Below are 26,378 nucleotides of genomic sequence, written 5' to 3' on the forward strand. Positions count from 1 at the left end.
CCCCCTGTATATAGCCTCCACATTGACTCTGTACCGTAACACCCTGTATATAGCCTCCACATTGACTCTGTACCGGTACCCCCTGTATATAGCCTCCACATTGACTCTGTACCGGTACCCCCTGTATATAGTCTCCACATTGACTCTGTACCGGTACCCCCTGTATATAGCCTCCACATTGACTCTGTACCGGTACCCCCTGTATATAGCCTCCACATTGACTCTGTACCAGTACCCCCTGTATATAGCCTCCACATTGACTCTGTACCGGTACCCCCTGTATATAGCCTCCACATTGACTCTGTACCGGTACCCCCTGTATATAGCCTCCACATTGACTCTGTACCGGTACCCCCTGTATATAGCCTCCACATTGACTCTGTAACGGTACCCCCTGTATATAGTCTCCACATTGACTCTGTACCGTAACACCCTGTATATAGCCTCCACATTGACTCTGTACCGGTACCCCCTGTATATAGCCTCCACATTGACTCTGTACCGGTACCCCCTGTATATAGCCTCCACATTGACTCTGTACCGGTACCCCCTGTATATAGCCTCCACATTGACTCTGTACCGGTACCCCCTGTATATAGCCTCCACAATGACTCTGTACCGGTACCCCCTGTATATAGCCTCCACATTGACTCTGTACCGGTACCCCCTGTATATAGCCTCCACATTGACTCTGTACCGTAACACCCTGTATATAGCCTCCACATTGACTCTGTACCGGTACCACCTGTATATAGCCTCCACATCGACTCTGTACCGTAACACCCTGTATATAGTCTCCACATCGACTCTGTACCGTAACACCCTGTATATAGTCTCCACATTGGCTCTGTACCATAACACCCTGTATATAGCCTCCACATTGACTCTGTACCGTAACACCCTGTATATAGCCTCCACATTGACTCTGTACCGGTACCACCTGTATATAGCCTCCACATCGACTCTGTACCGTAACACCCTGTATATAGTCTCCACATCGACTCTGTACCGTAACACCCTGTATATAGCCTCCACATCGACTCTGTACCGTAACACCCTGTACAGTGGGGAGAACAAGTATTTAAACAGTTATATGGGTAATATGCTAACATTCACTCCTCAATATAGACAATATGCAAACATTCACTACCCTCCTAGATAGACGCTTTAAACTGTTTAAGTGGAAAGAAGGTTTGTCTCCTACTTTTAACCACTGGATAAAGGAAGTCTCAAACTAGAGAAATGTGCTACTCTGTTAGGGGATCTGCAATCCAATAACATGTGCTACTCTGTTAGGGGATCTGCAATTCAATAACATGTGCTACTCTGTTAGGGGATCTGCAATGCAATAACATGTGCTACTCTGTTAGGGGATCTGCAATTCAATAACATGTGCTACTCTGTTAGGGGATCTGCAATCCAATAACATGTGCTACTCTGTTAGGGGATCTGCAATCCAATAACATGTGCTACTCTGTTAGGGGATCTGCAATCCAATAACATGTGCTACTCTGTTAGGGGATCTGCAATCCAATAACATGTGCTACTCTGTTAGGGGATCTGTAATTCAATAACATGTGCTACTCTGTTAGGGGATCTGCAATTCAATAACATGTGCTACTCTGTTAGGGGATCTGCAATCCAATAACATGTGCTACTCTGTTAGGGGATCTGCAATCCAATAACATGTGCTACTCTGTTAGGGGATCTGCAATCCAATAACATGTGCTACTCTGTTAGGGGATCTGCAATCCAATAACATGTGCTACTCTGTTAGGGGATCTGCAATTCAATAACATGTGCTACTCTGTTAGGGGATCTGCAATTCAATAACATGTGCTACTCTGTTAGGGGATCTGCAATCCAATAACATGTGCTACTCTGTTAGGGGATCTGCAATGCAATAACATGTGCTACTCTGTTAGGGGATCTGCAATCCAATAACATGTGCTACTCTGTTAGGGGATCTGCAATCCAATAACATGTGCTACTCTGTTAGGGGATCTGTAATCCAATAACATGTGCTACTCTGTTAGGGGATCTGCAATTCAATAACATGTGCTACTCTGTTAGGGGATCTGCAATCCAATAACATGTGCTACTCTGTTAGGGGATCTGCAATCCAATAACATGTGCTACTCTGTTAGGGGATCTGCAATCCAATAACATGTGCTACTCTGTTAGGGGGATCTGTAATCCAATAACATGTGCTACTCTGTTAGGGGATCTGCAATCCAATAACATGTGCTACTCTGTTATGGGATCTGTAATTCAATAACATGTGCTACTCTGTTAGGGGGATCTGCAATTCAATAACATGTGCTACTCTGTTAGGGGATCTGCAATTCAATAACATGTGCTACTCTGTTAGGGGATCTGCAATCCAATAACATGTGCTACTCTGTTAGGGGATCTGTAATTCAATAACATGTGCTACTCTGTTAGGGGATCTGCAATCCAATAACATGTGCTACTCTGTTAGGGGATCTGCAATCCAATAACATGTGCTACTCTGTTAGGGGATCTGCAATCCAATAACATGTGCTACTCTGTTAGGGGATCTGCAATTCAATAACATGTGCTACTCTGTTAGGGGATCTGCAATCCAATAACATGTGCTACTCTGTTAGGGGATCTGCAATGCAATAACATGTGCTACTCTGTTAGGGGATCTGCAATCCAATAACATGTGCTACTCTGTTAGGGGATCTGCAATCCAATAACATGTGCTACTCTGTTAGGTGATCTGCAATCCAATAACATGTGCTACTCTGTTAGGGGATCTGCAATCCAATAACATGTGCTACTCTGTTAGGGGATCTGCAATCCAATAACATGTGCTACTCTGTTAGGGGATCTGTAATCCAATAACATGTGCTATTCTGTTAGGGGATCTGTAATCCAATAACATGTGCTACTCTGTTAGGGGATCTGCAATCCAATAACATGTGCTACTCTGTTAGGGGATCTGCAATTCAATAACATGTGCTACTCTGTTAGGGGGATCTGCAATCCAATAACATGTGCTACTCTGTTAGGGGATCTGCAATTCAATAACATGTGCTTCTCTGTTAGGGGATCTGTAATCCAATAACATGTGCTACTCTGTTAGGGGATCTGCAATTCAATAACATGTGCTACTCTGTTAGGGGGATCTGCAATCCAATAACATGTGCTACTCTGTTAGGGGATCTGCAATTCAATAACATGTGCTTCTCTGTTAGGGGATCTGCAATCCAATAACATGTGCTACTCTGTTAGGGGATCTGTAATCCAATAACATGTGCTACTCTGTTAGGGGATCTGCAATCCAATAACATGTGCTACTCTGTTAGGGGGATCTGCAATCCAATAACATGTGCTACTCTGTTAGGGGATCTGCAATTCAATAACATGTGCTTCTCTGTTAGGGGATCTGTAATCCAATAACATGTGCTACTCTGTTAGGGGATCTGCAATTCAATAACATGTCCTACTCTGTTAGGGGGATCTGCAATCCAATAACATGTGCTACTCTGTTAGGGGATCTGCAATTCAATAACATGTGCTTCTCTGTTAGGGGATCTGCAATCCAATAACATGTGCTACTCTGTTAGGGGGATCTGCAATTCAATAACATGTGCTACTCTGTTAGGGGATCTGCAATCCAATAACATGTGCTTCTCTGTTAGGGGGATCTGTAATCCAATAACATGTGCTACTCTGTTAGGGGGATCTGTAATCCAATAACATGTGCTACTCTGTTAGGGGATCTGCAATCCAATAACATGTGCTACTCTGTTAGGGGGATCTGTAATCCAATAACATGTGCTACTCTGTTAGGGGATCTGCAATCCAATAACATGTGCTACTCTGTTAGGGGGATCTGTAATCCAATAACATGTGCTACTCTGTTAGGGGATCTGAAATGCAATAACATGTGCTACTCTGTTAGGGGATCTGTAATTCAATAACATGTGCTACTCTGTTAGGGGGATCTGTAATCCAATAACATGTGCTACTCTGTTAGGGGGATCTGCAATTCAATAACATGTGCTACTCTGTTAGGGGATCTGCAATCCAATAACATGTGCTACTCTGTTAGGGGGATCTGTAATCCAATAACATGTGCTACTCTGTTAGGGGATCTGAAATGCAATAACATGTGCTACTCTGTTAGGGGATCTGTAATTCAATAACATGTGCTACTCTGTTAGGGGGATCTGTAATCCAATAACATGTGCTACTCTGTTAGGGGGATCTGCAATTCAATAACATGTGCTACTCTGTTAGGGGATCTGCAATCCAATAACATGTGCTACTCTGTTAGGGGGATCTGTAATCCAATAAAACAGGGCTCCGGGCAGCCGAGCGGAAATGGAGGAAAACTCGCCTCCCTGCGGACCTGGCATCCTTCCACTCCCTCCTCTCTACATTTTCCTCTTCTGTCTCTGCTGCTAAAGCCACTTTCTACCACTCTAAATTCCAAGCATCTGCCTCTAACCCTAGGAAGCTCTTTGCCACCTTCTCCTCCCTCCTGAATCCTCCTCCCCCTCCCCCCCCCTCCTCCCTCTCTGCAGACGACTTCGTCAACCATTTTGAAAAGAAGGTCGACGACATCCGATCCTCGTTTGCTAAGTCAAACGACACCGCTGGTTCTGCTCACACTGCCCTACCCTGTGCTTTGACCTCTTTCTCCCCTCTCTCTCCAGATGAAATCTCGCGTCTTGTGACGGCCGGCCGCCCAACAACCTGCCCGCTTGACCCTATCCCCTCCTCTCTTCTCCAGACCATTTCCGGAGACCTTCTCCCTTACCTCACCTCGCTCATCAACTCATCCTTGACCGCTGGCTACGTCCCTTCTGTCTTCAAGAGAGCGAGAGTTGCACCCCTTCTGAAAAAACCTACACTCGATCCCTCCGATGTCAACAACTACAGACCAGTATCCCTTCTTTCTTTTCTCTCCAAAACTCTTGAACGTGCCGTCCTTGGCCAGCTCTCCTGCTATCTCTCTCAGAATGACCTTCTTGATCCAAATCAGTCAGGTTTCAAGACTAGTCACTCAACTGAGACTGCTCTTCTCTGTATCACGGAGGCGCTCCGCACTGCTAAAGCTAACTCTCTCTCCTCTGCTCTCATCCTTCTAGACCTATCGGCTGCCTTCGATACTGTGAACCATCAGATCCTCCTCTCCACCCTCTCCGAGTTGGGCATCTCCGGCGCGGCCCACGCTTGGATTGCGTCCTACCTGACAGGTCGCTCCTACCAGGTGGCGTGGCGAGAATCTGTCTCCTCACCACGCGCTCTCACCACTGGTGTCCCCCAGGGCTCTGTTCTAGGCCCTCTCCTATTCTCGCTATACACCAAGTCACTTGGCTCTGTCATAACCTCACATGGTCTCTCCTATCACTGCTATGCAGACGACACACAATTAATCTTCTCCTTTCCCCCTTCTGATGACCAGGTGGCGAATCGCATCTCTGCATGTCTGGCAGACATATCAGTGTGGATGACGGATCACCACCTCAAGCTGAACCTCGGCAAGACGGAGCTGCTCTTCCTCCCGGGGAAGGACTGCCCGTTCCATGATCTCGCCATCACGGTTGACAACTCCATTGTGTCCTCCTCCCAGAGCGCTAAGAACCTTGGCGTGATCCTGGACAACACCCTGTCGTTCTCAACTAACATCAAGGCGGTGGCCCGTTCCTGTAGGTTCATGCTCTACAACATCCGCAGAGTACGACCCTGCCTCACACAGGAAGCGGCGCAGGTCCTAATCCAGGCACTTGTCATCTCCCGTCTGGATTACTGCAACTCGCTGTTGGCCGGGCTCCCTGCCTGTGCCATCAAACCCCTACAACTCATCCAGAACGCCGCAGCCCGTCTGGTGTTCAACCTTCCCAAGTTCTCTCACGTCACCCCGCTCCTCCGCTCTCTCCACTGGCTTCCAGTTGAAGCTCGCATCCGCTACAAGACCATGGTGCTTGCCTACGGAGCTGTGAGGGGAACGGCACCTCAGTACCTTCAGGCTCTGATCAGGCCCTACACCCAAACAAGGGCTCTGCGTTCATCCACCTCTGGCCTGCTCGCCTCCCTACCACTGAGGAAGTACAGTTCCCGCTCAGCCCAGTCAAAACTGTTCGCTGCTCTGGCACCCCAATGGTGGAACAAACTCCCTCACGACGCCAGGACAGCGGAGTCAATCACCACCTTCCGGAGACACCTGAAACCCCACCTCTTCAAGGAATACCTAGGATAAAGCAATCCTTCTGCCCCCCCCCCCCTCCCCCCCCCCCCCCCTTAAAAGATTTAGATGCACTATTGTAAAGTGGCTGTTCCACTGGATGTCATTAGGTGAATGCACCAATTTGTAAGTCGCTCTGGATAAGAGCGTCTGCTAAATGACTTAAATGTAAAAATGTAAATGTAATAACATGTGCTACTCTGTTAGGGGATCTGAAATTCAATAACATGTGCTACTCTGTTAGGGGATCTGTAATCCAATAACATGTGCTACTCTGTTAGGGGGATCTGTAATCCAATAACATGTGCTACTCTGTTAGGGGATCTGCAATTCAATAACATGTGCTACTCTGTTAGGGGATCTGCAATTCAATAACATGTGCTACTCTGTTAGGGGATCTGTAATCCAATAACATGTGCTACTCTGTTAGGGGATCTGCAATTCAAAAACATTTGGCAACCTTATCTTTTGTAGAAGACATGGACCCGGCTAATTTTACAACTCCTTAACTTAACCCAAATAAGTAACTTTGTTTTTCACTATTTGTTTATATTACTTAACTGCTATGTTATGCTTGTTTAATTAAAGTATTTTGTTAATTTATTTCACCTTTATTTAACCAGGTAGGCTAGTTGAGAACTAGTTCTCATTTACAATTGCGACCTGGCCAAGATAAAGCAAAGCAGTGCGACACAGACAACAACACAGAGTTACACATGGAATAAACAAGCGTACAGTCAATAACACAATAGAAAAGTCTATATACAGTGTGTACAAATGGCGTGAGGAGGTAAGGCAATAAATAGGCCATAGTAGCAAAGTAATTACAATTTAGCAGAATAACACTGGAGTGATATATGTGCATATGATGATGTGCAAGTAGTGATACTGGTGTGCAAAAGAGCAGAAAAGTAAATAAAAACAATATGGGGATGAGGTAGGTAGATTGGGTGGGCTATTTACAGATGGGCTATGTACAGCTGCAGCGATCGGTTAGCTGCTCAGATAGCTGATGTTTAAAGTTAGTGAGGGAAATATAAGTCTACAGCTTCAGCGATTTTTGCAATTTGTTCCAGTCTATAGTAGCAGAGAACTGGAAGGAAAGGCGGCCAAACGAGGTGTTGGCTTTGGGGGTGACCAGTGAGATATACCTGCTGGAGCGTGGAGATGTTGGCCAGGGTCGGGGTAGCCAGGAGGAAAGCATGGCCAGCCGTAGAGACTTGGGGGGTTTGATGTGCGAGGGGATCAGTGTGTGTTTTGCTCTCTACCTGTTTGACTGTATAATCTTTCATATGTCAAATCAAAAGAAAATTGATAAAAACAGTAGCACCGTGTTCCATTTAGGATGCAGCCTTAGTTTTCTATACCTCGGGAGCCTTCAAAGAGTGGAGGGATCTAGTGTACTAGTTAGTATTCATGATTGGTGATATGAAATGTCTGGAAATGTACTTTTTCATGTATTAACGTGTATGTTTTTGTGGAATATGTAACAGTTTACAAATTCAGTGAAAACATAATAAATACAACTTTCAAAAACAGCAAAAAGGTAGTGAAGGTATCTTACTGTACTTCCCCAGGACAGATTCAGGAGACGAGGCGTCCAACATGGATGCAGACAAACTGGAGGAGCTGTGACTGGGCTCATCCTGTTAATGAGCAGATACACATGACTGATGCAGGCATAGACATCCCATTAGAAACAGACTGCTGCTACAACTTCAGATGACAATGTCAAGACATTTCACATTTCTGGAATGTGCAGTAGTTCTGGATATGGGCTCCAGGAAGGAACATATACATTTGTCTCTCTGTGAAAGTCTTTCTTGACCAGAAGAGTCTTGGTCGACCAATATTTTTTTTCTAGTCGGGGACGGCCGTCATGAGTGGATAGAATGTGATCGTTTGTGTTATCCATACATCACAAATGAAAGCCTCTTCTACAACGAGGAGTACAAGGAAGCTCTTTTTAAAATGTGTCATTTTCCATATATAGAACCATCCTAGGCCTTTTAATCAAAATCAACTATATTCACTGAGCTTGTCTGATGCTTTAAGCACACAGTTTGATTAAATAAATAAAAAACAGCAAGTGACTGACTAGCACCCATTGTCTCGCTCTCCTCCCTGCTGCAGGCGACTACCACAGAACATCAGTGTCTGTCTGTCTGTCTGTCTGTCTGTCTGTCTGTCTGTCTGTCTGTCTGTCTGTCTGTCTGTCTGTCTGTCTGTCTGTCAAGTACTCCTATCGAAATCCCTAATTTGTTTTGGAAAAACCCTTGCTCTCTTTACGTGACACATGTATCGCATCGCATTCACATTACCAAAGACCCTATTCGCACGGGACTAGTATTACTAGAGAATGTAGAATATGTAACTATTGCATCTTGTCGCTCGGTCATCGCTCATCCATATATTTATAATCTCAGCAGAAAAAGAAACGTCCTCTCACTCAACTGGGTTTATTTTCATCAACTTAACATGTGTAAGTATTTCTATGAACACAACAAGATTCAACAACCGACAAACTGAACAAGTTCCACAGACATGTAACTAACAGAAATGGAATAATGTGTCCCTGAACAAAGGGGGGGGTCAAAATCAAAAGTAACAGTCAGTATCTGGTGTGGCCACCAGCTGCAATCTCAATCGCACTCCACACTACCCTTTCCCACCTGGACAAAAGAAACACCTATGTGAGAATGCTATTCATTGACTACAGCTCAGCGTTCAACGCCATAGTGCCCTTAAAGCTCATCACTAAACTAAGGACCCAGGGACTAAACACCTCCCTCTGCAACTGGGTACTGGACTTCCTGACGGGCCGCCCCCAGGTGGTGAGGGTAGGTAACAACACATCCGCCACGCTGATCCTCAACACAGGGGCTTTTGAATTGATTGTCTGTTATTTACCGTGAAATAGCATTGTATCTGATCAGAAGTTTACTAAGGGTTGGTAACAGGCTGATTGGTTGGCTATTTGAGCCAGTAAAGGGGACTTTACTTTTCTTGGGTAGCGGAATAACTTTAAATTCCCTCCAGGCCTGAGGGCAGATGCTCTCTAGTAGGCTTAGATTGAAGATGTGGCAAATAGGAGTGGCAATATTGTCCGCTATTATCTAACAGTAATTTTCCATCTCGATTGTCAAACCCCGGTGGCTTGTCATTAATAGACAACATTAACTTTTTAATCTCTTCCACACTGACTTTACAGAATTCAAAAGTACAATTCGAGTCTTTCTTTAATTTGGTCAGATAAACTTGGATGTGTAGTGTCAGCGTTTGTTGCTGGCATGTCCTGCCTAAGTTTGCTTATCTTGCCAATGAAAAAGTAATGAAAGTAGTTGGCAATATCAGTGGGTTTTGTGACGAATGAGCCGTCTGATTCAATGAATGATGGAGCCGAGTTGGGTTTTTCCCCCAAAATGTAATTTAAGGAGCTTTTTACTACCATTCTTTATGTCATTGACCTTTGTTTGATAGTGATGCGTTTTAAGGTTATGGATGAGAAAGTTAACTTGTTCCAAACCAAGTCAGTTGTGTGCTGCTTTGCGATCTATTAACAGGCTCAATATTTTTTACGGATGCCTTTGGTAATATACAATTCATTCGCACAAAACAAACGAAAGCGTTCACTGTGAAAGTTGACAGGCTACATGTGGGCCATTCATATATAACATTCTTATGTGCAGCACTTTGTTCAATTTATCGAATCAGTTCTAGTTTTATAGCACAAACCGCGACCTGAGAAACAGACATTTCTCTCAAAACACAGGGATGTCGATACGAGTATTACCAGAGGACAATGGAGTTCGCCAAAAAACAGTAGGTTATTCTGGCTGGAATTTTTACTCTACTGCAGCAAGTAGCCGAGTGGTTAGAGCGTTGGGCTAGTAACCGAAAGGTTGCTGGATCGAATCCCTGAGCAGACAAGGTAAAAATCTGTCGTTCTGCCCCTGAACAAGGCAGTTAACCCACTGTTCCCCGGTAGGCCGTCATTGTAAATAATTATGTGTTCTTAACTTCTCTAGGGTAGGGGGCAGCATTCGGAATTGTGGATGAAATGCATGCCCAAATTAAACTGCCTGCTTCTCAGGCCCAGAAGATATAATATGCATATAACTGGTAGATTTGGATAGAAAGCACTCTAAAGTTTCCAAAACTGTTAAAATAGTGTCTGTGAGTATAACAGAACTGATTTGGCAGACGAAAACCTGAGAAAAATCTATTCAGGAAGTCGTTTTTTGGGGGGTTTTGTAGTTTTCTATTCAATGCTATTACAGTATCCATTGACTTAGGACTCAAATTGCAGTTTCTATGCCTTCCACTAGATGTCAACAGTCTTTAGAAATTGTTTCAGGCTTGTATTCTGAAAAATGAAGAAGTAAGAGCAGTCTGAATGAGTGGACCCTAAAGTGTCACAGAGCTTTTTCATGCGCACGACCGAGAGAGTGTGTTTCTTGTTTACCTTTTAAATTGACGACGTTATTGTCCGGTTGAAATATCGATTATTTAGGCTAAAAACAACCTGAGGATTGAATATAAACATCGTTTGACATGTTTCTATGAACTTTATGGATACAATTTGGATTTTTTTGTCTTCCTGTTTTTACTGCGTTTGAGCCTGTGGATTACTGAAGAAAACGCGCAAACAAAACTGAGGTTTTTGGGTATAAAGAGACTTTATCGAACAAAAGGAACATTTATTGAGTAAATTAATGTCTGCTGAGTGCAACCATATGAAGATCATCAAAGGTAAGGGATTAATTGTATCTCTATTTCTGACTTGTGTAACTGTTCTACTTGGCTGGTTACTGTGTGTAATGATTTGTCTAGTGGGCTATGTTCTCAAATAATCGTAAGGTATGCTTTCGCCGTAAAGCATTTTTTAAATCTGACACCGTGGTTGGATTCACAAGAAGTTCATCTTTAAACCTATGTAAAATATGTCTTGTTTTCTGAATTTTTAAAATGAGTATTTCTGTATTTGAATTTGGCGCCAAGCAGTTTCACTGGCTGTTGAAGAGGTGGGACTGCCATGTAAAAATTACTGAAATGGCAGATTCGAACGGGATTAAAATTACAGATGTGGTATTTTGTGCTCGTGCACATAATTACATTACCCAGCCTCCCCCAGTAAAAGGAATCGCGTCCGAATAGGGCCTGACCTATAGCCAGGGCCTGACCTACTGACCTATAGCCAGGGCCTGACCTATAGCCAGGGCCTGACCTATAGCCTGACCTATAGCCAGGGCCTGACCTATAGCCAGGGCCTGACCTATAGCCTGACCTATAGCCAGGGCCTGACCTATAGCCTGACCTATAGCCAGGCCGGTCTGTGCTGATCTGCTGCCATAGGCTAAACCAAAACATGCTGCATCCGCAAAACTAGAATAGTCCCAGTAAGCAAAACGACGTTGAAAAGACCTCTAAAATAAGTATTTTCCAGACGTTACAGCTCGGTTCAATTTAGTTCTGAATGAAAGTTGAAAATAAGTAATTTATATTAGTCTATGTCTGGGCCAAATCAAGGCTGGTCCAGACCGGACAAAATCTGAACCAAACATAAACGTCTATGATTGGTCCGGACCAGAGCTGAACCAAAAATGTATGTCCGTGGACGTTGAAGTCCAGGCCGGTCTGGACCGCACCAAATCTGAACCAAACACAGACGTCTAAAAATGAAGAAAACCCTTGAATGAGTAGGTGTGTCCAAACTTTTGACTGGTACTAACAGCCTATTGGCCAAACAATTGACCAGTCGACTAAACGGGGTCAGCCCCACCACACACGTACGTCAGACTCAGAGCTGTATAGTTCAGCCAGCGTGGGCGCCTTCAGGAGCCTCTTCCTCTGACCAAGGGCCCCTCCCATCCCGTGAGCTGCTGGACAGGACAGGGCCAAGGTGCTGCTGGCGTGCTTTCTGAGGGCATCCGGGGTCGACAGGTCTGTGGGAGGAGTCAGAGAGGACATCAATACTCTTCAACATGGAATAACCCTACCTGAACAACACCACTCCAGGGATACACTGGCTGCACGGCACCCTACTCCCTACATAGTGCACTACTGTTGACCAGAGCACAGTCTAAAGTAGTGCACTATGTAGGGAGTAGGGTGCCATTTGGGATGGAGACTCTGAACATTGGGCTGTTCAGCATGACAACTGGGGAGGGGGGGGGGGGGGGGGGTGTGTTCAGTTACAGGACAAAGACCGGAGAATGTCTTCAGACCACACGTTGAACAAGATAACCATTATGCACTTGGAGGGGATAAAGTTACATTTACAGTTTTGAAACAGTTACTATTTATTTTCTCCTCGGTCTTCTGTCGACTCAACCGCACATTCAGCGTGTCGACTCACCCGCACATTCAGCGTGTCGACTCACCCGCACATTCAGCGTGTCGACTCACCCGCACATTCAGCGTGTCGACTCACCCGCACATTCAGCGTGTCGACTCACCCGCACATTCAGCGTGTCGACTCAACCGCACATTCAGCGTGTCGACTCACCCGCACATTCAGCGTGTCGACTCAACCGCACATTCAGCGTGTCGACTCACCCGCACATTCAGCGTGTCGACTCACCCGCACATTCAGCGTGTCGACTCACCCGCACATTCAGCGTGTCGACTCACCCGCACATTCAGCGTGTCGACTCACCCGCACATTCAGCGTGTCGACTCAACCGCACATTCAGCGTGTCGACTCACCCGCACATTCAGCGTGTCGACTCACCCGCACATTCAGCGTGTCGACTCACCCGCACATTCAACATGTCGACTAGCAGGGAATTTTCCAGGCATGAAGAGAAGCATCCACTTCCATGAATGAACAATCACACAGCATAAAGAAGAACACACACCATCCCAACACAGTAACACACACCATCCCAACACAGTAACACACACCATCCCAACACAGTAACACACCCCAGGACAACACACCATCCCAACACACAGTAACACACTCCAGGACAACACCCCATCACAACACAGTAACACACACCATCCCAACACACAGTAACACACACCATCCCAACACACAGTAACACACTCCAGGACAACACCCCATCACAACACAGTAACACACACCATCCCAACACACAGTAACACATACCATCCCAACACACAGTAACACACACCATCCCAACACACAGTAACACACTCCAGGACAACACCCCATCACAACACAGTAACACACACCATCCCAACACACAGTAACACATACCATCCCAACACACAGTAACACACACCATCCCAACACACAGTAACACACACCATCCCAACACAGTAACACACACCATCCCAACACACAGTAACACACCATCCCAACACACAGTAACACACTGCAGGACAACACACCATCCCAACACACAGTAACACACCATCCCAACACACAGTAACACACCATCCCAACACACAGTAACACACTCCAGGACAACACACCATCCCAAAACACAGTAACACACCATCCCAACACACAGTAACACACCATACCAACACACAGTAACACACTCCAGGACAACACACCATCCCAACACAGTAACACACACCATCCCAACACACAGTAACACACACCATCCCAACACACAGTAACACACACCATCCCAACACACAGTAACACACCATCCCAAAACACAGTAACACACCATCCCAACACACAGTAACACACCATCCCAACACACAGTAACACACCATCCCAACACACAGTAACACACCATCCCAACACACAGTAACACACCATCCCAACACACAGTAACACACTCCAGGACAACACACCATCCCAACACAGTAACACACACCATCCCAACACACAGTAACACACCATCCCAACACACAGTAACACACCATCCCAACACACAGTAACACACCATCCCAACACAGTAACACACTCCAAAAGACAACACACCCATTCTCATCAGAACTGCTCGTCACGGTGTCGAGAGATAAACTAGTTTACATGAATTACTGTGAAAAGAACATTGATAATACCGTTAGTGAAGACGCAAATTGGCAATAGGTTCAAACAAAGATTGTTATATCAACTGTTGATTTTTAGTAATATTATGAAATACACTACATACACAAAAGTATGTGGACACACTTTCAAATTAGTGGATTCGGCTATTTCAGCCACGCCCGTTGCTGACAGGTGTATAAAATCGAGCACACAGCCATGCAATCTCCATAGACAAATTGGCAGTAGAATGGCCTTACTGAAGAGCTCAGTGACTTTCAAGGTGGCACCGTCATAGGATGCCAACTTCACAACAAGTCAGTTTGTCCAATATCTGCCCTGCAAGAACTGCCCCGGTCAACTGTAAGTGCAGTTATTGTGAAGTGGAAACGTCTAGGAGTAACAACGGCTCAGCCGCAAAGTGGTAGACCACACAAGCTCACAGAACGAGACAACAGAGTGCTGAAACGCATAACAATCCTCTGTCCTCAGTTGCAACACTCACTACCGAGTTTCATACGGCCTCTGGAAGCAACGTCAGCACAACAACTGTTAGTCAGGAGCTTCATGAAATGGGTTTCCATGGACGAGCAGCCGCACACAAGCCTAAGATCACCGTGCCTAGCGTCGGCTGAAGGGGTGTGAAGCTCGCCGCCATTAGACACTGGAGCAACGGAAATATTTTTTCTGGAGTGATGAATCCCGCTTCACCATCTGGCAGTCCGAAGGACGAATCTGGGTTTGGCGGATGCCAGGAGAACGTTACCTGCCCCAATGCATAGTGCCAACTGTAAAGTTTGGTGGAGGAGGAATAATGATGATCTGAGGTTGTTTTTCATGGTTCGGGCCCCTTAGTTCCAGTGAAGGGAAATCTTAATGCTACTGCTTACAATGGCATTCTAGATGATTCTGTGCTTCCAACATTGTGGCAACAGTTTGGGGAAGGCCCTTTCCTGTTTCAGCATGACAATGCCCCCGTGCACAAAGCGAGGTACATACAGAAATGGTTTGTCAAGATCGGTGTGGAAGAACTTGACTAGCCTGCACAGATCCCTGACCTTAACCTCATTGAAAACCTTTGGGATGAAATGGAACGCCGACTGCGAGCCAGGCCTAATTGCACAACATCAGTACCCGACCTCACTAATGCTCTTGTGGCTGAATGGAAGCAAGTCCCCGCAGCAATGTTCCAACATCTAGTGGAAAGCCTTCCCAGAAGAGTGGAGGCTGTTATAGCAGCAAAGGGGGGGACCAACTCCATATTAATGCCCATGATTTTGGAATGAGATGTTGGGCAAGAAGGTGTCCACATACTTTTGGTCATGAGTGTTTATTCACACTCATTCAAGTCCAACACTGTGTACATCCTCACACCACCCCACCGTTGTAGGCGATAAGTGGTAGAACAGTAATAATGCTTTACCTGAGCTGCGGTTCAGATCTTGAGGGGTGCTGATGCTTTTAACTGCTCCTGTAGGAGGGAACATATCCTTCAATATGGCATCATCAACAACACAGTGTTCCTCCCTAATCATCAGTCTGTTGTCATGACGTTGCCCTGTTGGTGAGCTTTATGACCCCCATAAATACCTTTCCCCCTTTTCTCTCTCTACTCTACAGATTTGACTCTTGGAAAGCCCTTTGTTAACACAGAGAGAGTCTGGTAACATCAAAAAGTTGGGAACAGAACAATATTTCTGTAATCCAACCAATTGAAAGTATCCGTTGGTACTTAAAGAATATGATGTCAGATCAGTTGTCGTCTGAGACGTTATATCTGATGATAGGACGACAAACTATCTTGGAAAGTCTACACATTCTAATTATCAGATTCACATGGAATTGTTGTGCAATTTAAATGTTTAAATATGAAACTATTTCTGAAAAGATTCAATGTAATTTAAGTTTTTAAAAATGAGAGAATTGCTTTCAGAAGTACAATATGCTCAATTAGTGGCCACGCAAATAGGCATTGGTTGGAAATGATGAACCAACCCCTTTTCTACATTTCCATAAGAACCCCCGTGACCCAATTCACGGCGAACTAAGCCAACCTCATCCTGAGCTCTGGTTGCGAATGGTTGAACGACTACAACCTAATGAAATTAACATTGTGTTCCCGATGACCTAGACTGATGTCCATATGTTTAGAAGGGTGAATTTCAACTTGGAGGTGACGATCGCCACGCTGGAAGGATGAATTTCGACTACACCAGCCAGAATATAGCATGAGGTTATAGTATGGCAACTTGGTATGAATTTTGAACTGTTATTCACTAAAGAAGTGATACATCCTAGACGTAGAGTTATCAGCAGCAGCTGTAAACGTGTTGGCTTAGGAAAACACAAACAATAAGCAAGACAGGGTCCTACGACGTATCCGTTCTACCACAAGACAGGGTACTACAACGTATCCGTTCTACCACAAGACAGGGTACTACAACGTATCCGTTCTACCACAAGACAGGGTACTACAGCGTACCCGTTCTACCACAAGACAGGGTACTACAACGTATCCGTTCTACCACAAGACGACAGACTACGACGTATCCGTTCTACCACAAGACAGGGTACTACAACGTATCCGTTCTACCACAAGACAGGGTACTACGACGTATCCGTTCTACCACAAGACGACAGACTACACCGTATCCGTTCTACCACAAGACGACAGACTACAACGTATCCGTTCTACCACAAGACAGGGTACTACGACGTATCCGTTCTACCACAAGACGACAGACTACACCGTATCCGCCCAGAAATATTCTTCAAAGGACAAGGGAGATCTCTGCTGGGCAACCCAGCCTTCCATCTTCGACCCATCTATCGAAGCGCAGCTCAGAGTAAATATACATCTTTCATTTTCCTTTTCCAAATGGGCGGTTATTAGAATGCATAAGATTCTGTATTTACGGTAGTGTAACAGTATAACTTTAGTACCGTCCCCTCGCCCCGACACGGGCGCGAACCAGGGACCCTCTGCACACATCAACAACTGACACCCACGAAGCGTCGTTACCCATCGCTCCACAAAAGCCACGGCCCTTGCAGAGCAAGGGGAAACCCTACTTAAGTCTCAGAGCAAGTGACGTAACTGATTGAAACGCTACTAGCGCGTACCCGCTAACTAGCTAGCCATTTCACATCCGTTACAGTAGCATGGCTTCTCAAGATTCGATAGAGACCCAATCCCTTTGTCCCTCAGTCTTCCCGCTCTTTCATTCGAACCCAACCCCCTTTCTTTGTGTAACCAGCCGTCATATCAGTTTCGTCCACTAGGGACGTTTTCTTTTATGACATAATTAGTAATCAATGTATGATCCATCCTGTGTATATGTAATTATGTGTGATTATTTAGGTATTTAGTAAATACATTAATCACATTTTGTATTGCTGATTCAATTTGTTAGCTAGGGTTCGTGAATATAACCAATAATTTTACAACGTTCAGATAAGACTACATACATTTACATTTAAGTCATTTAGCAGACGCTCTTATCCAGAGCGACTTAAGGGGACGATTAATAATTGACTGCTATTGATATAGAAGATTACCAGGTGTTTAAGAGTTTATTCGGAAGATATCAGCTCTATAAACATTCTTCCGTGGTGCCCCGACTTTCTAGTTAATTACATTTACATGATTAGTTTAAATCAGGTAATATTAATTACAGAGAATTGATTTCATAAAATAACATGTCATTTCATTTAATCCATAGTAAAGACACGACACTGTGTTACAGTCGGGTCTTTAGACTACTCCTATAGGAGAGAACATCTTCAATATGGTCCTGGCATCATCAGCACTGTGTTCCTCCCTAATCATCCGTCTGTGTTACAGTCAGGTCAGCCAGTGAGCTCAATCAGCACCCGGAATGCAGTGAGAAGGGGGGCTCGGTGAAAAATAATGATTCCACTTGACACAACCATCACCCAGAATCAGTGATTGGAGGGATTCAGACAGACACAACCATCACCCAGAATCAGTGATTGGAGGGATTCAGACAGACACAATAGCAGAGGGAGAGGTGGTGAACGATGGCGCCAGAGGGGAGGGATTCAGACAGACACCATAGCAGAGAGGTGGTGAACGATGGCGCCAGAGGGGAGTGATTCAGACAGACACCATAGCAGAGAGGTGGTGAACGATGGCGCCAGAGGGGAGGGATTCAGACAGACACCATAGCAGAGGGAGAGGTGGTGAACGATGGCGCCAGAGGGGAGTGATTCAGACAGACACCATAGCAGAGGGAGAGGTGGTGAACGATGGCGCCAGAGGGGAGGGATTCAGACAGACACCATAGCAGAGAGGTGGTGAACGATGGCGCCAGAGGGGAGGGATTCAGACAGACACCATAGCAGAGGGAGAGGTGGTGAACGATGGCGCCAGAGGGGAGTGATTCAGACAGACACCATAGCAGAGGGAGAGGTGGTGAACGATGGCGCCAGAGGGGGGGGATTCAGACAGACACCATAGCAGAGGGAGAGGTGGTGAACGATGGCACCAGAGGGGGGGGATTCAGACAGACACCATAGCAGAGGGAGAGGTGGTGAACGATGGCGCCAGAGGGGAGTGATTCAGACAGACACCATAGCAGAGGGAGAGGTGGTGAACGATGGCGCCAGAGGGGGGGGATTCAGACAGACACCATAGCAGAGGGAGAGGTGGTGAACGATGGCGCCAGAGGGGAGGGATTCAGACAGACACCATAGCAGAGGGAGAGGTGGTGAACGATGGCGCCAGAGGGGAGGGATTCAGACAGACACAATAGCAGAGGGAGAGGTGGTGAACGATGGCGCCAGAGGGGAGGGATTCAGACAGACACCATAGCAGAGAGGTGGTGAACGATGGCGCCAGAGGGGAGTGATTCAGACAGACACCATAGCAGAGAGGTGGTGAACGATGGCGCCAGAGGGGAGGGATTCAGACAGACACCATAGCAGAGGGAGAGGTGGTGAACGATGGCGCCAGAGGGGAGTGATTCAGACAGACACCATAGCAGAGGGAGAGGTGGTGAACGATGGCGCCAGAGGGGAGGGATTCAGACAGACACCATAGCAGAGAGGTGGTGAACGATGGCGCCAGAGGGGAGGGATTCAGACAGACACCATAGCAGAGGGAGAGGTGGTGAACGATGGAGCCAGAGGGGGGGGATTCAGACAGACACCATAGCAGAGGGAGAGGTGGTGAACGATGGCGCCAGAGGGGGGGATTCAGACAGACACCATAGCAGAGGGAGAGGTGGTGAACGATGGCACCAGAGGGGGGGGATTCAGACAGACACCATAGCAGAGGGAGAGGTGGTGAACGATGGCGCCAGAGGGGAGTGATTCAGACAGACACCATAGCAGAGGGAGAGGTGGTGAACGATGGCGCCAGAGGGGGGGATTCAGACAGACACCATAGCAGAGGGAGAGGTGGTGAACGATGGCGCCAGAGGGGGGGATTCAGACAGACACCATAGCAGAGGGAGAGGTGGTGAACGATGGCGCCAGAGGGGGGGATTCAGACAGACACCATAGCAGAGGGAGAGGTGGTGAACGATGGCACCAGAGGGGAGGGATTCAGACAGACACCATAGCAGAGAGGTGGTGAACGATGGCGCCAGAGGGGAGGGATTCAGACAGAAACCATAGCAGAGGGGTGGTGAACGATGGCGCCAGAGGGGAGGGATTCAGACAGACACCATAGCAGAGAGGTGGTGAACGATGGCACCAGAGGGGAGGGATTCAGACAGACACCATAGCAGAGGAAGAGGTGGTGAACGATGGCGCCAGAGGGGAGGGATTCAGACAGACACCATAGCAGAGAGGTGGTGAACGATGGCGCCAGAGGGGAGGGATTCAGACAGACACCATAGCAGAGGGGTGGTGAACGATGGCGCCAGAGGGGAGGGATTCAGACAGACACCATAGCAGAGGGAGAGGTGGTGAACGATGGCGCCAGAGGGGAGGGATTCAGACAGACACCATAGCAGAGGAAGAGGTGGTGAACGATGGCGCCAGAGGGGAGGGATTCAGACAGACACCATAGCAGAGAGGTGGTGAACGATGGCGCCAGAGGGGAGGGATTCAGACAGACACCATAGCAGAGGGGTGGTGAACGATGGCGCCAGAGGGGAGGGATTCAGACAGACACCATAGCAGAGGGAGAGGTGGTGAACGATGGCGCCAGAGGGGAGGGATTCAGACAGACACCATAGCAGAGAGGTGGTGAACGATGGCGCCAGAGGGGAGGGATTCAGACAGACACCATAGCAGAGGGGTGGTGAACGATGGCGCCAGAGGGGAGGGATTCAGACAGACACCATAGCAGAGGGAGAGGTGGTGAACGATGGCGCCAGAGGGGAGGGATTCAGACAGACACCATAGCAGAGGAAGAGGTGGTGAACGATGGCGCCAGAGGGGAGGGATTCAGACAGACACCATAGCAGAGAGGTGGTGAACGATGGCGCCAGAGGGGAGGGATTCAGACAGACACCATAGCAGAGGGGTGGTGAACGATGGCGCCAGAGGGGAGGGATTCAGACAGACACCATAGCAGAGAGGTGGTGAACGATGGCGCCAGAGGGGAGGGATTCAGACAGACACCATAGCAGAGAGGTGGTGAACGATGGCGCCAGAGGGGAGGGATTCAGACAGACACCATAGCAGAGGGAGAGGTGGTGAACGATGGCGCCAGAGGGGAGGGATTCAGACAGACACCATAGCAGAGAGGTGGTGAACGATGGCGCCAGAGGGGAGGGATTCAGACAGACACCATAGCAGAGAGGTGGTGAACGATGGCGCCAGAGGGGGGGGACGCCATCTTAGCGACTCTTAACCAACCGTGCTGTTTTGATCGTTTTTTCACGTTGTTCGTAACTTGTTTTGTACATAATGTTGTTGCTGCCGTCTCCTGTGACTGTAGCAGCAGCCAGGCACGACTCCAACACCATCATTAAGTTTGTTGACGACAACAGTGGTAGGCCTGATCACCGACAATGATGAGACAGCCTATAGGGAGGAGGTCAGAGATCTGACCGTGTGGTGCCATGACAACAACCTCTCCCTCAACGTGATCAAGACAAAAGGAAATGATTGTGTACGACAGGAAAAGGAGGACAGAGCACACACCCGGTCTCATCGACGGGGCTGTGGTGGAGCAGGTTAAGAGCTTCAAGTTCCTTGGTGGCCGCATATTATCTCAGTTACCTCGACACCAGTGCTCCCGCACACTGACTCAGTACCGTAATACCATGTATATAGCCTCCACATTGACTCTGTACCGTAACACCCTATATATATCGTAAACCAAGGTGGCTTAGCAGTTCAGACGTCTTTTTCTGTTCCGTATTGTTCGTGTCCTGTATATATATATATTTACACCTTTCTTCGCATATCTTTTATCTATTTTATTATCCAAGAACTCAACTACAAAAGCTTTCCTGCAAAAGCTTTCCTGCAACCCGCTTCACCAATTACAAAAAGTATTACTTACCTCAATCTGAAAATCCATCGTGGAAGCTAGCCAGGGGCTAATTCAGAAGCTAGCCTGAAAGCTTAACCAGAAGCTACTCCGATAGCTAGCCAGAAGCTAATCTGTAGCTGCCCCGAAATTAGCCGGTTTGCTGGCTAGCGTTGGTGTTTCAGCTGCCCACGTTTAGTGGTCATCAGCTATTCCTTTAGCTCGATAATCTACCGGCACTTTTGTGCAACGCGACTCGGACCGGAGCATTCCGGGACTCTTTTTTTTTTCTCTCAGTTTCCCCGGATTCCAGCCGCAGGCTCTGGACACTTGTACCTTGATTTCGCAGCTAGCTAGCTGCAAACCGTGTGACTATTGGCTTACGTCGACCCCGGAGCAAACTCTAATCATTCTGGAGCTAGCCAGCTGAGGAGTTCCATCACCATCCGGACCCGTTTCTTTTGTTGCTGCTGCAGATACGGAACCCCACCGGGCCTTCACGACTGACTGCCGCGACTGACTGCCGACGTTATCTGCCCGAGGGATTTATCCAACTGGCACCTCCGTCCCGACGTTACCTGAACGCTCATCTGAGGCCCGCTAATCGTTAGCTGTCTTATCGGCTGCTATTTGAACAAGTATATTGGACAACTATTATTATTATTATTATTTATTTATTTTTTCCTTGGGTCACTATATCTATTTTGCCAATTTGGATTGATCCCCTCTACCACACGGAACCCCACTACACGGAACCCCACTAACCTACCGACGGAAACGCACGAGGTATCTACAAACAGACCTCCATCCTATGCTGCTACCGATAGCCATATACCCGGCCAGCTGTCTGGATCGCCACGACCCCAACCAACCTCTACTCACTGGACCCTTATTGATCACTCGATTAGCATGCCTCTCCTTAATGTAAATATGCCTTGTCCATTGCTGTTCTGGTTAGTGTTTATTGGCTTATTTCACTGTAGAGACTCTAGCCCTGCTCTCTATACCATATCCAACCTCTCAGTTCCACCACCCACATATGCGATGACATCACCTGGTTTCAATGATGTTTCTAGAGACAATATCTCTCTCATCATCACTCAATACCTAGGTTTACCTCCACTGTATTCACATCCTACCATACCTTTGTCTGTACATTATTCCTTTAAACTATTTTATCGCCCCCAGAAACCTCCTTTTACTCTCTGCTCTAGTAGCTCTAGGCGACCAATTCTCATAGCTTTTAGCCGTACCCTTATCCTACTCCTCCTCTGTTCCTCTGGTGATGTAGAGGTGAATCCAGGCCCTGCAGTACCTGGCTCCACTCCTATTCCCCAGGCGCTCTCTTTTGATGACTTCTGTAACCGTAATAGCCTTGGCTTCATGCATGTTAACATTAGAAGCCTCCTCCCTAAGTTTGTTTTGTTCACTGCTTTAGCACACTCTGCCAACCCGGATGTTTTAGCCGTGTCTGAATCCTGGCTTAGAAAGACCACCAAAAATTCAGACATTTTCATCCCCAATTACAAGATTTTCAGACAAGATAGAACGGCCAAAGGGGGCGGTGTTGCAATCTACTGCAAAGACTGCCTGCAGAGTTCTGTTATACTATCCAGGTCTGTTCCCAAACAATTTGAACTTCTACTTTTAAAAATCCACCTCTCTAAAAACAAGTCTCTCACCGTTGCCGCCTGCTATAGACCACCCTCTGCCCCCAGCTGTGCTCTGGACACTATATGTGAACTGATTGCCCCCCATCTATCTTCAGAGCTCGTGCTGCTAGGCGACCTAAATTTGAACATGCTCAACACCCCAGCCACCCTACAATCTAAGCTTGATGCCCTCAATCTCACACAAATTATAAATGAACCTACCAGGTACCACCCCAATTCCGTAAACACGGGTACCCTCATAGATATCATCCTAACAAACTTGCCCTCCAAATACACCTCTGCTGTTTTCAACCAAGATCTCAGCGATCACTGCCTCATTGCCTGCATCCGTAATGGGTCAGCGGTCAAACGACCTCCACTCATCACTGTCAAACGCTCCCTGAAACACTTCAGCGAGCAGGCCTTTCTAATCGACCTGGCCGGGGTATCCTGGAAGGATATTGATCTCATCCCGTCAGTAGAGGATGCCTGGTCATTTTTTTAAAATGCCTTCCTCACCATCTTGAATAAGCATGCCCCATTCAAGAAATTTAGAACCAGGAACAGATATAGCCCTTGGTTCTCTCCTGACCTGACTGCCCTTAACCAACAGAAAAACATCCTATGGCGTTCTGCATTAGCATCGAACAGCCCCCGTGATATGCAACTTTTCAGGGAAGCCAGAAACCAATATACACAGGCAGTTAGAACAGCCAAGGCTAGCTATTTCAAGCAGAAATTTGCTTCCTGCAACACAAATTCAAAAAAGTTCTGGGACACCGTAAAGTCCATGGAGAATAAGAACACCTCCTCCCAGCTTCCAACCGCTCTGAAGATAGGAAACACTGTCACCACCGACAAATCCACTATAATTGAGAATTTCAATAAGCATTTTTCTACGGCTGGCCATGCTTTCCACCTGGCTACCCCCACCCCGGACAACAGCACTGCCCTCCCCTCTGCTACTCGCCCAAGCCTTCCCCATTTCTCTTTCTCCCAAATACAGTCAGCTGATGTTCTAAATGAGCTGCAAAATCTGGACCCTTACAAATCAGCCGGGCTAGATAATCTGGACCCTTTCTTTCTAAAACTATCTGCTGAAATTGTTGCCACCCCTATTACTAGCCTCTTCAACCTCTCTTTCGTGTCGTCTGAGATCCCCAAAGATTGGAAAGCAGCTGCGGTTATCCCCCTCTTCAAAGGGGGGGACACCCTTGACCCTAACTGCTACAGACCTATATCTATCCTACCCTGCCTTTCTAAGGTCTTCGAAAGCCAAGTCAACAAACAGATTACCGACCATTTCGAATCCCACCACACCTTCTCCGCAATGCAATCTGGTTTCAGAGCTGGTCATGGGTGCACCTCAGCCACGCTCAAGGTCATAAACGATATCGTAACCGCCATCGATAGGAAACAATACTGTGCAGCCGTATTCATTGACCTGGCCAAGGCCTTTGACTCTGTCAATCACCACATCCTCATTGGCAGACTCGACAGCCTTGGTTTCTCTAATGATTGCCTCGCCTGGTTCACCAACTACTTCTCTGATCGAGTTCAGTGTGTCAAATCGGAGGGTCTGTTGTCCGGGCCTCTGGCAGTCTCTATGGGGGTGCCACAGGGTTCAATTCTTGGACCGACTCTCTTCTCTGTTTACATCAATGATGTCGCTCTTGCTGCTGGTGATTCTCTGATCCACCTCTACGCAGACGACACTATTCTGTATACTTCTGGCCCTTCTTTTGACACTGTGTTAACAACCCTCCAGGCGAGCTTCAATGCCATACAACTCTCCTTCCGTGGCCTCCAACTGCTCTTAAATACAAGTAAAACCAAATGCATGCTCTTCAACCGATCGCTGCCTGCTCCTGCCCGCCTGTCCAACATCACTACTTTGGACGGCTCTGACTTAGAATATGTGGACACCTACAAATACCTAGGTGTCTGGTTAGACTGTAAACTCTCCTTCCAGACTCACATCAAACATCTCCAATCCAAAGTCAAATCTAGAATTGGCTTCCTATTCCGCAACAAAGCATCCTTTACTCATGCTGCCAAACATACCCTTGTAAAACTGACCATCCTACCAATCCTCGACTTCGGTGATGTCATTTACAAAATAGCCTCCAAAACCCTACTCAATAAATTGGATGCAGTCTATCACAGTGCCATCCGTTTTGTCACCAAAGCCCCATATACTACCCACCACTGCGACCTGTACACTCTCGTTGGCTGGCCCTCGCTTCATACTCGTCGCCAAACCCACTGGTTCCAGGTCATCTACAAGACCCTGCTAGGTAAAGTCCCCCCTTATCTCAGCTCGCTGGTCACCATAGCAGCACCTACCTGTAGCACGCGCTCCAGCAGGTATATCTCTCTAGTCACCCCCAAAACCAATTCTTCCTTTGGACGCCTCTCCTTCCAGTTCTCTGCTGCCAATGACTGGAACGAACTACAAAAATCTCTGAAACTGGAAACACCTATCTCCCTCACTAGCTTTAAGCACCAGCTGTCAGAGCAGCTCATAGATTACTGCACCTGTATATAACCCATCTACAATTTAGCCCAAACAACTACCTCTTTACCTACTGTATTTATTTATTAATTTATTTTGCTCCTTTGCACCCAATTATTTCTGTCTCTACTTTGCACTTTCTTCCACTGCAAACCAACCATTCCATTGTTTTTTTTGTTTTTATTTTACTTGCTGTGTTGTACTCACTTCGCCTCCATGGCCTTTTATATTTTTATTTATTTATACATATATTTGTTTGCCTTCACCTCCCTTATCTCACCTCACTTGCTCACATTGTATATAGACTTATTTTTTTTTCACTGTATTATTGACTATATGTTTGTTTTACTCCATGTGTAACTATGTGTTGTTGTATGTGTCGAACTGCTTTGCTTTATCTTGGCCAGGTCGCAATTGTAAATGAGAACGTGTTCTCAATTTGCCTACCTGGTTAAATAAAGGTTAAATAAATAAATAAATAAATAAAAATATATCCTCCACATTGACTCTGTACCGTAACACCCTGTATATAGCCTCCACATTGACTCTGTACCGTAACACCCTGTATATATCCTCCACATTGA

The 26,378-nt window shown here is 46.6% G+C and overlaps 1 protein-coding gene across 5 annotated transcripts in view; it reads right to left on the minus strand.

Annotated features, from left to right (window-relative positions):
* Nucleotides 1-26,378, minus strand: part of LOC139555356 (protein spire homolog 1-like) — a 132,003-nt gene that overhangs the window by 22,399 nt on the left and 83,226 nt on the right. For 4 of the 5 annotated variants that reach the window (XR_011670989.1, XR_011670990.1, XM_071369078.1 and 1 more), the window contains exons 9-11: nt 15,601-15,648; nt 12,017-12,168; nt 7,788-7,869 (exon numbers count right to left, since the gene is read on the minus strand). Coding sequence is in view for 3 of the 5 variants with exons in the window: in XM_071369078.1 (XP_071225179.1) it covers nt 7,788-7,869; nt 12,017-12,168; nt 15,601-15,648 (282 nt within the window). In the remaining 2 variants the exon portion in view is untranslated. The remainder of the gene's footprint in view (nt 1-7,787; nt 7,870-12,016; nt 12,169-15,600; nt 15,649-26,378) is intronic. The other variant, XM_071369079.1, reaches the window with a different exon arrangement.

The sequence above is a fragment of the Salvelinus alpinus genome, chromosome 26 (assembly GCF_045679555.1).
Source record: "Salvelinus alpinus chromosome 26, SLU_Salpinus.1, whole genome shotgun sequence".
NCBI classification, from domain to species: Eukaryota; Metazoa; Chordata; class Actinopteri; order Salmoniformes; family Salmonidae; genus Salvelinus; species Salvelinus alpinus.